Genomic DNA, 16,845 nt, shown 5'->3' with positions numbered 1-16,845 from the left:
GTGATATTACTCAGTGATCTTCCTGCTCTGCCTTCTGCAGCCAAGGTGCAGCTCCCCCCTAAAAAATGCAGGTTGTTTTAAGTTGTATAATAATAATAATCCTTATTGTCACAAGGAGGCTTACATTAACACTGCAATGAAGTTTCTGCGAAAATCCCCTAGTCGCCACATTCCGGCGCCTGTTTGGGTACACAGAGGGAGAAATCAGAATGTCCAAATTATCCAACAGCATGTCTTTCGGGACTTGTGGGAGGAAACCGGAGCACCCGAAGTAAACCCACGCAGACACAGGGAGAGCGTGCAGACTCTGCACAGACAGTGACCCAAGCCGGGTATCGAACCTGGGACCCTGGTGCTGTGAAGCAACAGTGCTAACTGCTGTGCTACCGTGCCGCCCTGAGATTCAAGTGGTGCTAATTCCCCCATAGTCTTGCACCTCATGCTTAGCCAAGCTGCCACTCAGCAGTGTGCTTACTGCTGTTTGAATGCTACAATCGTGGTAATGAGCAGGCAGCACAAAATTGGTCTGCTACCTGCATTGGAAGGAACAGGCATCAGATAATCATGGATCACAATTTCCCACTCTTTTTTGCAGGTCTTATTGAAATTAGCACTGCTGTTCGATCTCTGAAATTGCCAAATTTTTCACCAAAAAATGCAGTGAAAAGTGTACAGGCCTCGGCGGTACAAATGCTGTGCCTCAGACTTCAGTGGGATGTAAACAAATACACAGACTGATTAATAGGCTGTCACTTTATTTGTTGATTGGTGAATTATTTATACTTGTAACTGTTTAATATTTCATAATTTATAACTTTATAAATTATAGTTCAAAGCAAAATAGGAGGCAGCGAGGCTCAAACGCGATCAGTGTCCTTATGCACAGTAAGAAAAGGTGCATCTTTCTTGTGCGGCTTCTGTTGGTGCTTCTCAGTATTGGGAAACACAGTCTGATCCTATCACAAGGACCGGATGTTATCTTTCAAACTATACTAATAAGATACAGTAATGATAACAATAGCATGATAATTAATTCAGAAAATTACATGTGTGTGGCATTTTAGAATGTATTTTCCTCACTGATGTTAAGACTTGTACTTTTATGCATTCCATTATTGAAATGATTCAGGCCCTAAGGTAATTTGTTTTCTTACTGTGCTAATTGTTTGAAGTAATTGGGTATTTCAATGCTGTTTGGGATTACCTTACATTAAAGAATGTTCCAGAATTCAAATACAGGAGAAACAAAAATCAATCACTCCAGCAGTTAGCAATACCCACTGCATCTGCATATAAATTCACTGCACAGGTACCTATTGTTTGAATGCCATAAATACTGCACAGAACGTATACACTTTATTTATTTGAACTTATACATTGGTTTCTCATTATCTTCGAAAGACTTATCTACTCTTTTACTTGTATTAAATTGAAATTTGTTACTCAGTAGAAGTCAGACCGGTGAATTTTAAAGTCTGGTGATGTGGTTCAACACTGTTCCAGTTCTGTTAACTTAATTAATTGCTTCGGATACAATTCTTCACAGATATGCAACCTTCCAAGTTTGATCAGAAATGTTAAGTTTGCACTGTCACTACCACATTTTCTCTTTGAACTCATCCATTATATATTTTGAACGATACAAGTTTTTAAAAAAACTAATACAAGTTTTTTCTTAAACTAATAAAAGCTATTGTATAAAAACATACACCCTTGCCCATGACTCACACTTACAGTACAAGGTAAACATGGAAGACTATAGCCAGAGGCAAACTCTGCACCTGGTGAAAGCCGACTGGTGCAGTGTGAAATTTTACAGGCAATCTGCTCTTTGACCTTGCTAAATTTGAGTTGGTTATTCTGCGGTAGGGAAAAGGCAATCATTATGCTTTGAGGATTTAATGACCTTTATGCTAATCGTTCAGACCGAGATGTGGACCTTTTCTAATTATTTGTTGTGAAGTAGGCAAAGTATTTTTATTTAAGAGTAACATGAATAGTTCAAATACACAAAATGTTTGCTCATTAGTCTCATTCAAAAATAATTACCAAAACCACAAAAACACATTTTCATCAGTGCAGCATAAAGGTTTATGTGATTGTGGTCTCTTATTAGTAAAACTTTCAAAATATTAGTGATTGTGGTCTCTTATTAATAAAACGTTCAATAATTAGTTTCTATTGCTACGCTGGTCAACTGCTTTTTTTTCTTAATTCCAAATTGAAGCAAAAATCTAATCATAAAATCTCAATATAGCAAATATGTTCCATTCAATCTCATTTGGTGGAACTTTTAGTCCGGTCACTACCTTAACCATTTAATCTTGATACACAAGTCCATTCAACTGCTTCAATTATAATGGCACTCAATGCATTGAATGCAGTCAATCTATTGCCCCATTCACAGATCTCAGTTTAATGCATGTTAGAAAGGCTAATGTTTCATTCATAAATGTTTTCTTATAATAGATCATTTTTGCTTTTTTGGCAAACTTGGGCAGCTTTGACAATCTTACATTCAGAGATTTTACAGAATGAGGGAATAAATCAAATTACTCTAAATTGGCGGGTTATAAAATCGGATCTAAATCTATGGACAATTTGAATGTGCTTTAGCCAGGGCTCCATAGGACTGGATTGGTGGTTACAAAGTGAGCTGGAGCTGTGAAACAGTAAGTACATATTCTGCTTTTACTGTCCATTTAACTAAAAGCATTGGAAATCTGCACTCCTCTGAAGATGGAATTTTGAAACAATTTGTAATATAATAAACCAAACCCTTCAATGCACCTTGTAATGTGGTAAATCACAACTGTTCACTATAAGCAGTTTTATTGTAGCTATACATAGATACATATAAGATAGGAGCAGGTGGAGGCCTGCAATATTACACGAGTATATGCAAGTGATCTGGTCACCCTGACTCACAGCAGGCTCAAATATTGTAGTATTAATTACATTTTAATAAAGTTGACTTATGACTAGTCATTATGAAGTAAAAATCAAAAATCTGTTGCCTCTGAACTGTAACATATATTCCCCCCCCCCCCCCCCCCCCCACTCCACCCAGAGAAAAATTCAAAATGGACCATATTAGTGAAGAGCTGCATATTACATATCTCTGGCACGCTACACCTGGAGCCACTACTACATTGTGCTTTAAATTCCATTCAGCAGTTCATAATGTGTATTGTTCCAACACAGAGCTAAAAGGTCACTATTATACATAAGGAAAATTAAGCCGATGTTCTTGGTTGCCTTACAGTTCTTCTAGTTCAACTACTCCAATAAATGAACATGTACAACAAGCCAAAGGGCTTTTTATTGCAAATTTAATTCATTTCTCTAGACAACTGTGAAATTTGCCATTGACATTAGTCATTACCCGAAGGCGAACTAAAAGATGATCTCAGTTAATAAATGATCCTTAACAAGGAACACTTCTATCTACTGTGATAATGGCACAGGCACATTTTATTAATGCAGGCTAGCTTCCTGCCAGAATCATAGGATTCTCAACTATATGGTGTCTGCTTGTTTCCTGCTCCCACTCGTGATATTAATAATTATGCAGTGGGATAATTAGCAACACAAAGAGTCATTCCTACCAGCTTGCAGCTAGATTTTTGTTTTGCATGTTAACCTTCTGTGAGCAGAAATGACAAGCTCAGTGAAATAACAGGTTGAACTTAGTGTCCAAAAAGGTTAACAGTCCATGGCATCTCTTGCCTTAAGTAGCCAAATCAGATAAATAGAGATGTTATAATTCTATAGGTAAAACCTAACAACTTGATTTATTAATTTAGATTTGAATCATAAAATGTCAATAATACATTCACGTCCAGTTGATTTCTAATTGTTCAGAAGTTTTTTTTTTAAAGGATTGACATAAACTGGCAATTAATTATCTAGATTATTTTGGCTTTACATTTCAAGTATAGACCACGATAAAGGAAAATATAGATCAATAATATTTATGTCCACCTCAAGTTGATTTCAAATTGTTCACAAGGATTTTTAAGTAGGGCAGAAACTAGCAATCAATTATCTTGATAATGTTTTAAGTACATTTCAAATATAATCCACAATAAAGGTAAAAAAATACATAAAAGTTGCAAGCAAATAATGAGATCATATGCTTGTACACTAACTTCTTCGCAAAAAGATATACAACCTATAAAAGCAGAGGTTCTTAGTATGCTTGCTTCTTTTCTATCCTTATTAATAGTTTCAACTTCTTAAAGTAACAGAGCAGAAAATAAAGGAGACAGCTCTTTCATTTTATTGAGAATGTGAGCACTATGCTCTGGAACATAGACTGCATCTCAATAATTGTCACCATTTCCCCAAACACTAAAAGGAGCACCGCGCATTTATCTTCAAGGGAATGAACCAGACTGGTTTCGTATCTATCTTTTTTTTTTAAAGAGAAATACATTTCAAACTTCATGCACATTCCATTAAAACGCTTGCAATTACAAGGATAATTATTAAATTCTTGAGACAGGTAGTGTGATAAAGAAAACATTCTGAAGACATGCAGAAAAAGACTAAACTTGAAACCTGTTATTTTTTTTCAAATAACCTAAACTGTGCAAGAATCTTTCTTCACCCTCAATGTCTCTTTTCACTGCAGTGGCTTTGGCTGCACAGCTCACTGTATGAAATACCTTTCGTCTGCAAATTATTGTCACAATCGCACTGAAACCCCCCCCAGAAATTCGCGTAAGTGTTATACAGTATTGAAAACAGTTGAACTGACCGGCAGGACGTACTCTAACCCATTCCTTTTAGCCACGTCTCTGGCTACGTCCTCTCCCTCCTCTATCTCAATGGTGTAGTAGTTGAGAGGATCAGCAGTCTCCTCCCCTCTAGTGGTTACCAACGCACTTTGCAAGAAGCAGAGGGAATAAAACAAGACGGCGGGTTTTCCAAAAGCCATGAATCTAAATCTGAAAAATGGGAAGAGAATTAGAGAACACATCACGAGTCATACATGAAAATCTTGCCCAAATTGACATTGGTGACAGGAACTTAATCAACACTATACTGTACCGCACTGCATTTAGATGTCATGGATTAACATTAACAACTTGCCTCAACCTGTCTGTGGCAAAATATTGTTTGTTTAAGGTTGCATCGACAATAATCAGGTTTTAGCTGGTGGAATATTTCGGAAACCAACGAATCACTAAGTAGATACATTGAGCGTATAACTCCACGATATCAAAATCTATTATATCAAGCCATGAGCTTAAAGGGTTGGGAAATGAACTCAGGATGAAAGTCTTGGTTTGAAGTGAAGATATGCTTGATGCTACTTTCAAAAAGATATTTATTCATATTTTATTACCAGAGATGCCCCGAAAATAAATGGGGTAGTGGGATATCATCTCTGCGGGATAAAGGGTATTGTCTATTTTAACCAATTATGTCCTCCTTCTATAAGTCCAGATAACTGTAAACGCGTTGCTTCCTTTTTTGTTATAATTTTCAATTTTCCCAGCAAAACTTACAACTGATTGGAACAAATGCAATTCTTGTTTTTAAACAAACTGATAATTTATTAAAACTTAACTGATTCCCAAACAGTCCGCAATTAGAAAATGTGCATCGCATTCCCAAGACTGGTTCCACGCATTTTCTTCCTTCACAGAACAGATGCAAAGATTGGCAAAAAATACCTTGCATTGTACAAACATGTACAGCCACAGAACTTCTTGCCAAACAGGAGCTATTTATATAAAATAGGGTTCACTGTCATTGTAAAATTGTAATTAATGTCCAATTCTGTTTTAAGAAGAGTTACATTCGAATTAGGAGCATAGGCCACTCGGCCCCTCGAGCCTGCTCCATCATTCAATAAAATCATGGCTGCTCTGACTGTGAACTCAACTGCCTGCACCTGCTAACCTTTCACCCCCTTGTTAATCAAGAAACTATCTTGCTCTGCCTTGAAAACATTCAAAAACAGCTTTCACTGTCTTTTAAGGGAGAGTTCCAGAGACACACCATCCTCTGAGAAAACATGTCTTAATTGGTTGACCCTTCTATTTAAACAGTGACTCCTAGTTCCAGATTCTCCCGCAAGAGGAAACATCCTTTCCACATGCACCCTGTCAAGTCGCCTCATGATTAGTTAAGTTCATTTTAGAGTCCCACCATTGGCTCAGCACATTTATCCAGTGAGCGGACAAGCTATACACAAAGGGGAGACCGAGGTTCAATCCCTTGATCTGTGTTGAGGAGCATGAGAGACGTTCCAATTAGCCTTAATGCCTCAAAGTTTAGTTGGGGAAATTGCCTATGGTTTCTGATTGTCATCCAGTGATGGATGACAGGAGACGGAATTTGGCAGTGTTACTTCTCTATATGCCCTCTGTGGCTTCAGGAAAGAGCCACGGAAAACAAGGATAGCTGTGATGAAATCTAGGCTGAATGCCAAATGAAATGCCAATGTATGGCATGTGGTTTAATGGCTAATTGAAGGAAATACAAGAGAGCAATTGTTACCTTTATAAAAATTTGTTTAAGGGATATGGGCATCACTTGTTAGGTCAGCTTTTATTGCCCATCCCTAGTTGCTTTCAGAAGGTGGTGATAAGTTGCCTTCTTGAGTCGCTGCAGTCATGGAGGTGCAGGTACACCTACTGTGCTGTTAGGAAGGGAGTTCCAGGATGTTACCCCAGCGACAATGAAGCAACGGCAATATATTTCCAAGTGAGGATCGTGAATGACTTGGAGGGGTCCTCCAGGTGATGGGGTTCCCAGGTGTCTGCTGCTCTTGTCCTTCTAGATGGTAGTGGTCGTGGGTTTAGAAGGATTTGTCAAAGGAACCTTGGTGAGTTGCTGCAGTGCATCCTGTAGATGTTACATAAAGCTGTCAGTGTTCGTCGATGATGGAGGGTTTGAATGTTTGTGGAAGGAGGAGCAATCAAGCGTGCTGCTTTGTCCTGGATGGTGTGGAGCTTCTTGTGTTGTGAGGGCTGCACTCATCCAGACAAGTGGAGAGTATCCAATTACACTCCTGACTTGTGCCTTGTAGATAGAGTTGCCTTCCAGAAGCAGTTGACTTCTTCAAGGTGGTTGAGTAAATAGGACGAAAGTCAAAAAGATCCTGGTCGCAAAACTTAGCTCTGTGGTGCCCATATTTTCACCACAAACCTGTACTGTTGCCAAGAACAAAATTACACCAGCATCTCACACACATACACACTTATGGTGTGGATTGCGACAACCGCCATTTTGGGTAGGTCGGTAGCATGGGCGCTTGGAACCTGAAATGGAAGCATGCCGAGTAGACAAATTTTGACATCAGTTATGTCATACTGGTTAGATTGTAACAGTGACATTTTCAGTGACACAACAAACATCTTATCCTCACACAGTTGACATGTTCAGCAGCACAGATGCACCATAGAAAGCATCCTATCAGGCTGCATCACAGCCTGGTATGGCAATTGCTCGGCCCAAGACCGCAAGAAACTTCAGAGAGTCGTGAACACAGCACAGTCCATCACATGAACCTGTCTCCCATCCATTGACTCCATCTACACCTCCTGCTGCCTGGGGAAAGCGGGCAGCATAATCAAAGACCCCTCCCACCCGGCTTACTCACTCTTTCAACTGCTTCCATCGGGCAGGAGATACATAAAGTCTGCGAACACGAACAAACAGATTCAAAAACAGCTTCTTCCCCATTGTTACCAGATTCCTAAACGACTCTCTTATGGACTGACCTGATTAATACTACACCCTGTATGCTTCACCCGATGCCGGTGTCTATGTATTTACATTGTTGCTCTATTATGTATTTTCTTTTGATTTTCTTTTCTTCTCATGTACTTAATGATCTGTTTGAGCTGTTCACAGAAAAATACTTTTCACTCTACCTCGGTACACGTGACAATAAACAAAAATCCAAAGAAAGACGGAACCCCCACTTATGCTATTTAATGGGATTATCAACTAACCTCAGGTTAGTTGCTGATTTATTTCTACTGGCAGCTGCTGAGTTAGTGGAATTGATTGGTATTTTCCACTCTGGTATGATGTTGGTAAAATGTATAGGCAATGATGCGGCACTTGTGAAGACCTTGGCTCTCACTTCAAGAGTTCTGCTCAGACCACTTGCTCTCAGTCATGGGTGCTGTAGTTTCCATTTCCCTTGGTCTACAGCATGATAGGGAAATTTCACAGACGAGAACAAACTGATTGAAATAGGAGGGGAGGAGATGGGAGAGAAAGGATATCAGCAGACGGCCCTGACCACCAGGGTCTTCAGGGAGCATTTCTCATACTTTAACTTAAGTCAGAAATAATCACCGGAATTCACCAGTCGTTGTGATTCACTTTTCCCACTGGCACCCCCGCCTACATGTTTCCCGGCAGTGTGAGGTGACTTTAATGGGAAATCCCATTGACAAGCAATGGGAAGATAGAATCCCACCTCTGGTGTACGGTGCTCGGCCGAGAAACACGCGGCTGGGGGCTTGGGGAAATCGCAACCAGTGTGTTTATATAAAGGAGGTGACTGATGCACGGTTTACAAAGAGGGGTAATGTATTGCCTTTAGAGAAACAGGGTGTGTGCACATGGCTTCCATGGTGCAGTGTGCCATTGACTGCACACATGTTGCTTTGTGGATGGCAAATCTAAATTCAGAGATGCACCGTAACTGCAAAGGGTTCAATTTCCTGAATGTCAGGTTGAATTGTGACCAAGCTCAGTACATTATCCAGATCAATGTCCAATGATCCTGAGGATATTTGATATGGGAGATACTCCTGAAGGTGACCCTATCTGTGAAAGAGACTTGAACCAGGGGACCCATTTTAAGAATGTTTAAAACTGTTTAAAACAGGGATGAGGAGAAATAATCCTGCCTTTATTCTGTGTCAGTCCAGTGTCTCATCAACATCTGAACCACTACAAAAGGCCCAGAGGATCACTATTGGATAACAACAGTTATATGCTGACACCTCGGCTCATGATTTCAGTGCTCAACCACACACACGTCTCTAGCTTCCCTGTATCTAATGTTAGGCTGGCAAATGGAAGATTGATGTGCTCAAGCAACTCTTCTGCAGCTTGGACCATTCTGGAAGAGTCCTATGTACTCTCCAAACTCGGAGTCATGATTCATAATGGTTTTACATCCTGACAACCTCATCATTATGAAGGTACAACCCCAGTCACCAGTTATACAATGAGCAGCAGAAGAGGAAGAGGAGAAAGGGAGGAAGAAACCCTTTTCTTGTATGGCTGTCTGTAATTGACTCATCTGATTTTGGTACTAGTGAACGCAAACTTAATTCCCCACTCAACAATAGTCCCACATCTTACCACCCCTATGTTATAAACCATTGCTGTGTCCTCTTGATCTAGAAGGTTCACTCAACTCATTCCAGGAGTGAGGGGCTTATCTTATGAAGAAAAGTTAAACAGTTTGGGCCTGTACCCATTGGAATTTCAAAGAATGAAAGATGATCTTATTGAGACAGATAAAGATCCAGAGAGGATTTGATTGGATGTATACTGAGAGGATGTTTCCCCTTTGGGAAAGATTACAAACAGGGGACACAGTTTAAAAATATGAGCTCTACCGTTTACTCCAGAGATGAGGTTAACTTTTTTCTTTCAAAAGTGTTGTTGGTAGGTGGAATTTTCTTCCACAGAAAATAATGGAGTCGGGATCACTGAATAAAATCAAGGGAGACCATGACAGCTCTTTTATAGACACGGGAGTCAAGGGTTATGGGGGCAGATGACAAAGTGGAGTTGAGACACAACCAGTGAGCCATGATCATAAATTGAGCAAGCTCGAGGGGCTTAATGACCTGGCTGCTTATAAGTTTAATGTTTCTATGTTGCAATGCTCAAATTAAAGGCACCACAAAGCAAACACTCCATTTCAACTTTTTGAAACAAATTCAAATTTCATACAAAATAATCTAATTATCTTTACAAAATTCATCACTCTTATGCATTTCCTTTGTGTCTTGTCTTCCGTTTGCCTGTCTCACAGCTGCAGAAAGGCTGCTGACATTCAGTGGGGGAGACTACGAAAGGCCATGCAGTATGTCCCCATTGCAACTCTGGCTCGGGAAGACTTGACTTTGGACTGCTGTACCTCAGCATGGGCTGCTGCAGTCTGGGTTAGCTGTCTGACAGGCAACAACACAGGCATTTATGGGGCAGCAGTGCTAGGAGGATCAGTGCTGTCATCTTAAGAGAGGCCAACAGGTTCATGCTGCATGAGCCATTGTCACTGCCTCGGAGCAGTTCACAACAATCTTAGTAATCTGCCAAAGGACAACTTGTTGCGGAGCTGTGAGACCCTGGAACCTCCTTTAGGCACTCGATCTGCAGCATGAGAGTAGCAGTCTGAACCTGCATGGGATTAAATTGAGCTTACATGACTTTAGTCTGAATTTCCACTCAACTCAGACCTGTGTGACCTTTGGTTGTGCTGCCATGGAAGCTGAGGCACTGGTCCTCTAATGTTGCACCATGGCTGGCTCTGCAAGTGTTTCCATGGAGTTGACCCCCACTTTTACACTGGAAGGGGTGGACTCCAAACTTTGTACAAAGTCATGTTTTTGTGAGGGCCACGATAATCCAGCACGAGTTTCAAGGATACAAAGAAATAACATTTATTTACTATAACATATATATATATATATATATATATATATATATATATATATACACACACAGAAGCAACAGAAGCAGCAGCAGCAGCCTCACTTGCTGCTTACTCCTTCCTGCTGGTTCCAAACTGGCCAGCTTTATTTATACAGGGAGTCTGCTAATGATTCCTCCACCCCCCTCATTGGGGAAGCACATACTCCCACAGGATTGTCATTACTCCCCAGCCAATGGTAAGCAGGCAGGTTATAACATCCCTCCCCCCACAAAGTCCAAGGAATCCAAGGAAGGAGGGCGTCAGACTCGTTTTGTCGCAGGCCGGACACCATTTGCACGAGGCGCTGGATCGGGTGGCGTGTAACGAGACGGAGACCAGTGCGTCCGTGATGAACAGCGTAACGGTTGTACATCCACGGCCCGTGGGCCCAAGTATTCCCCCTCTGATGCGGCCTGTGTCTCCATCTCGGAGTCAGAGTCTGCTGCCTCCGTCATCTCGGCGTTTCTATCTCCATGTGGTTCTGTAACGACCTGCGCAGGCTTTGAGTGAGGCACCAGAGAAAGATTGTGAGGACTACTTTCCATTGTCTCTGGTCTCTGCGGCAGTAGAAATGAGCTCCGGGGGCGGGGAATCTTTGAAAGGAATAGTCTTCTGGACCGAACGTGGTCTACATGTTTGCGCTGGAGATGACCCTGGGCTTGCACCTGGTAAGATATAGGGCCTGTTTGGCGAAAGATTACGCCAGGGACCCACTGGGCACCATCAGCAAAATTGCGAACGAGCACTGGGTCACCGGGCGCAAACTGCCGAATCGGCCGATGCCGAGAAAAACCCTGTCCCTGCCATTCTTGTGTGCGGCGTACTTTTGCGCCAATGTCCGGGAAAACCATACTAAGGCGGGTGCGAAGTCGCTGGCCCATTAGGAGTTTTGCGGGAGCTACTCCAGTCACCGCATGGGGAGTGGTCCGATACGAAAACAAAAAGCGAGCCAGTCTCATGTCCATTGACCCAGAAGACTGCTTTTTTAGGCCTTGTTTGAATGTCTGCACTGCGTGCTCCGCCAACCCATTTGAAGCCGGGTGTTAAGGGGCAGTGCGGATATGGCGTATGCCATTCATCTTCATGAACCTCGCAAACTCCTCACTGGTGAATGGAGTGCCGTTATCCGTGACCAGCACCTCGGGGAGGCCATGCGTACTAAAAGACAAACGCATCTTCTCAATTGTTGCGCAGGACGTTGTGCCTAGCATCTTATACACCTCTCGCCATTTAGACTGGGAGTCGATTAATAAAAGGAAAATGGATCCTTGAAAAGGGCCGGCAAATCCGCATGCAAGCGCGCCCAAGGCCGCCCTGGCCATTCCCAGTGATGTTGGGGCGCGGCCGGCGGAAGCTTCTGATGCTCCTGACAAATGGAGCAGTTTTGGGGCACCTTCTCAATGTCGGCGTCGAGGCCTGACCACCAAACATAACTCCGGGCCAACATTTTCATTTTTGTCACACCTGGATTCTCTTAGTATCAACTCCTGTCCTTTTTCCGGGACAATCACACGTGTCCCCCACAAGAGGATGCCGTCTTCCACGCTGAATTCTGACAGCTTGGAGGAAAATGCCCACAACTCGCCTGGGAGCTGTCTATGCTGCCCACCATACAGGACTATGTGTCGAACCTTTGACAGGACTGGCTCCATCTGGGTCCACTCACGGATCTGTGATGCCATGACAGGCAAGGTGTCCATAAAATGTAGGGTTGCAACCACCTCACCGGTCGTGGGGGTCGACATGGGGCCGGTTGATAAAGTCAATCAGCTCAGTGCGTCGGCATTCGCTATCTGCGTTCCTGGTTTGTGCTCCAGAGAATACTCGTATGCAGCGAGCGACAAAGCCCAGCGCTGGATCCGTGTGGAAGCAATTGGTGGTATTGGCTTATCCTCTGGGAAAAGTCCCAGCAGAGGCTTATGATCGGTCACGATAGTGAAGTGGCGGCCATACACGTACTGGTGGAAACGTTTCACCGCAAAGACCACTGCCAGGCCTTCCTTCTCGATCTGCGTGTACTTTTTTTCCACTGCAGTCAATGTGCGGGAGGCTAAGGCTATCGGCCGCGCGGCCCCGTTCTCCATCTTGTGGGACAGGACGGCCCCCAAAACCATACGGGGATGCATCACATGTGACGAGCAAAGGCTTTCCAGGATCATAGTGGGTTAGTATCCCAGACGATGACAATTGTCGTTTTACCTGCCGGAAAGCGGTTTCTTGCGGCTGACCCCAAACCCAGGTGTGATTTTTCTTTAACAGAAGATGCAACGGGGCCAGCATAGTTGCCAGATTGGGGAGGAACATCCTGTAATAGTTTACGAGGCCGAGAAAAGAACCCAGGTAGACTACTTCCTTCGCCTGAAAGACGCACTTTGTGCGACGTAAACGGACTCCAGCCTCCGAAAAGCGTCTAAGGACAGCCTCCTGATTTTCCAAATGTTCCTGCTCCGACGTCCCTGTGATCAAAACATCATCTAAGTAGACAGCGTCATGCAGTAAACCTCTCAAAATGACCTCCATAACGCGTTGAAAAATAGTGCAGGCAGGGATACTCCAAAGGGCAAACGTGTATATTCATACAGGCCCCGGTGTGTATTAATCGTTACATATGGTCGGGAGGCAGGGTCCAGCTCCAACTGTAGGTAGGCGTGGCTCATATCTAATTTTGTGAACGAGAGTCCCCCTGAAAGCTTTGCGTAGAGATCCTCTATGCGAGGCATATTGGTCAGGTCGTGAAGCCGTATTTACTGTAAGTTTATAGTCCCCGCACAAGCGAGCTGTGGCATCTGGCTTCATTACAGGTACAATTGGTGCTGCCCAGTCAGCGAAACAGACGGGCCTGATAATACCCAAAGTTTCCAAACGAGTGAGCTCCCCTTCTACCTTCTCGAGCAAGGCGTAAGGCACTGGGCACACCCGGAAATAGCGTGGCGTCGCTCCTGGTTCGACTTGGATACGGGCTATGGCCCTTTTTATTTTCCCCAAACCGGGCTGGAATACATCTGGGTATCGTCCAAGCACCTCAGTCAACCCTCCAGAAACTGTTTGGAGGATGTGCTACCACTGCAAGCGCAAATGGCGCAACCAGTCCCGACCCAACAGGCTGGGCCCATGGCCGCGCACCACGATAAGTGGGAAATGCCCCTCCTGACGTCCATAAACAACAGGGGTCATCGTAGTTCCTGCAATATCCAATGGTTCCCCCATGTAGGTGGCCAACCTGGCCTGTGTGTCGGTTAATGTAAGGGTCTGTATACCCTGCTTGATGCGATCGAATGTCCTCTGGGCGATCACAGAGACCGCTGCGCCAGTGTCCAACTCCATCTCAAGCGGGTGATCACTGACCCGTACTGTCACCTTAATGGGGGCCACATGGGGAGCTGCCACACAATGCAGCTGCAGGCAGTCGTCCTCCGTCTCTACATCCTCAGGAGTAGTCGTCGCAGGTTCATCCACATGGAATTTTTCCCCATGGTAGGCTTCTGCACAAAGTAAGGAGGCATGGGATAGTGGGAAATTTGGCCAGTTGGATAACGAACTGGCTAACCGATAGAAGTCAGAGAGTGGTGGTGGATGGCAAATATTCAGCCTGGATCCCAGTTACCAGTGGTGTACCGCAGGGATCAGTTCTGGGTCCTCTGCTGTTTGTGATTTTCATTAATGACTTGGATGAGGGAGTTGAAGGGTGGGTCAGTAAATTTGCAGACGATACGAAGATTGGTGGAGTTGTGGATAGTAAGGAGGGCTGTTGTCGGCTGCAAAGAGACATAGATAGGATGCAGAGCTGGGCTGAGAAGTGGCAGATGGAGTTTAACCCTGAAAAGTGTGAGGTTGTCCATTTTGGAAGGACAAATATGAATGCGGAATACAGGGTTAACGGTAGAGTTCTTGGCATTGTGGAGGAGCAGAGAGACCTTGGGGTCTATGTTCATACATCTTTGAAAGTTGCCACTCAAGTGGATAGAGCTGTGAAGAAGGCCTATGGTGTGCTCGCGTTCATTAACAGAGGGATTGAATTTAAGAGCCATGAGGTAATGATGCAGCTGTACAAAACTTTGGTAAGGCCACATTTGGAGTACTGTGTACAGTTCTGGTCGCCTCATTTTAGGAAGGATGTGGAAGCTCTGGAAAAGGTGCAAAGAAGATTTACCAGGATGTTGCCTGGAATGGAGAGTAGGTCTTACGAGGAAAGGTTGAGGGTGCTAGGCCTTTTCTCATTAGAGCGGAGAAGGATGAGGGGCGACTTGATAGAGGTTTATAAGATGATCAGGGGAATAGATAGAGTAGACAGTCAGAGACTTTTTCCCCAGGTGGAACACACCATTACAAGGGGACATAAATTTAAGGTGAAAGGTGGAAGATATAGGAGGGATATCAGAGGTAGGTTCTTTACTGAGAGAGTAGTGGGGGCATGGAATGCACTGCCTGTGGAAGTAGTTGAGTCGGAAACATTAGGGACCTTCAAGCAGCTGTTGGATAGGTACATGGATTACGGGAAAATGATATAGTGTAGATTTATTTGTTCTTAAGGGCAGCACGGTAGCATTGTGGATAGCACAATTGCTTCACAGATCCATGGTCCCAGGTTCGATTCCAGCTTGGGTCATTGTCTGTGCGGAGTCTGCACGTCCTCTCCTTGTCTGCGTGGGTTTCCTCCGGGTGCTCCGGTTTCCTCCCACAGTCCAAAGATGTGCGGGTTAGGTGAATTGGCCAATGATAAATTGCCCTTAATGTCCAAATTGCCCTTGGTGTTGGGTGGAGGTGTTGAGTTTGGGTAGGGTGCTCTTTCCAAGAACTGGTGCAGACTCAAAGGGCCGAATGGCCTCCTTCTGAACTGTAAATTCAATGATAATCTATGATTAATCTAGGACAAAGGTTCGGCACAACATCGTGGGCCGAAGGGCCTGTTCTGTGCTGTATTTTCTATGTTCTATGTTCTATGAAGGTACGGCCCCTGGGCTGGTCCCAGTTTCAGTCGGAACGACGGCGCCTCTGGCGCCCCCAGGACCGGCATCCATGACGGGGTCGCCGCCTACAAGTCTGACACGGACATGGCTCCTCATCCATTGGTTCTGGAGAAGGCTCCCTTCGGGGAGGAATGTCCGACGGCCACTGGCGTCGATCTACATGTCGCCTCGCCCAAGGTACCGCAGGAGTGTGGGGGGACGTTTTCGGACGGAAGGGGTTGCGCCCCAAGGCATGCACTTCCATTCCCTGTAGCTCCTGCATTCCTTGTTCTGCGCTCTCTCGGGACAATACTATTTGAATGGCCTGTTGAAAAGTCAATGTTGGCTCTCCTAACAACTTTCTCTGGGTGGTCGCATGGTTAATACCGCAAACCAAACGGTCGCGTAACATTTCTGACAAGGTCTCACCATAGTCACAGTACTCCGCAATCCTGCATAGCCTGGATAGAAAATCGGTAAGGGATTCTCCTGGGGTACTCTCAGCGGTATTAAACCGGTAACATTGGACTATCGTGGATGGGGTTGGGTTAAAATGCTGCCCCACTAAATTCACAAGTTCATCAAACATTTTGGTGTCCGGCGCAGCTGGGTACGCAAGGCTCCTAATCACCCCAAACGTATGCGGGCCGCAGGCGGTGAGCAATATGACCACCTGGCGCTCGTTTTCGGTGATATTGTTTGCCCGGAAATAGTAACGCATCCGTTGTGCGTACTGGTTCCAGCTTTCCAGCGCAGCATCAAAAACATCCAAACGTCCGTACAGAGGCATGGTGTAATAGAAAACAACTTCCAACCTGTATCCAACAAAAATCCAGGGAGGTGGCTTCAGCAGTGTAGACAGCTATTCACTTTAACCCTCATCGCCAGTTTTGTGAGGGCCACGAAGAATCCAGCACGAGTTTCAAGGATACAAAGAAATAACATTTATTTACTATAAAATATACACACACAACAACAGCAACCTCGCTTGCTGCTTACTCCTTCCTGCTGGTTCCAAACTGGCCAGCTTTATTTATACAGGGAGTCTGCTAATGATTTCTCCGCCCCCCTCATTGGGGAAGCTCATACTCCCACAGGATTGTGGGATTGTCAATAGTCCCCAGCCAATGGTAAGCAGGCAGGTCCTCCATGCTCCATGACAGTAACTGAACACACTGGGAGCTTGGTGAATGACCGGACCAATAGTCCATC

The 16,845-nt window shown here is 44.1% G+C and overlaps 1 protein-coding gene across 4 annotated transcripts in view; it reads right to left on the bottom strand.

Moving 5' to 3' along the window:
• The window catches only part of LOC140391779 (PC3-like endoprotease variant B), a 1,275,236-nt gene that overhangs the window by 1,099,473 nt on the left and 158,918 nt on the right, over window positions 1–16,845 (bottom strand). For all 4 annotated transcript variants that reach the window (XM_072476646.1, XM_072476647.1, XM_072476643.1 and 1 more), the window contains exon 2: window positions 4,763–4,952. In XM_072476646.1, coding sequence (XP_072332747.1) covers window positions 4,763–4,952 — 190 coding nt within the window. The remainder of the gene's footprint in view (window positions 1–4,762; window positions 4,953–16,845) is intronic.

The sequence above is a fragment of the Scyliorhinus torazame genome, chromosome 15 (assembly GCF_047496885.1).
Source record: "Scyliorhinus torazame isolate Kashiwa2021f chromosome 15, sScyTor2.1, whole genome shotgun sequence".
Lineage (NCBI taxonomy): Eukaryota > Metazoa > Chordata > Chondrichthyes > Carcharhiniformes > Scyliorhinidae > Scyliorhinus > Scyliorhinus torazame.
This window is presented reverse-complemented; position numbering and strand designations above follow the sequence as displayed.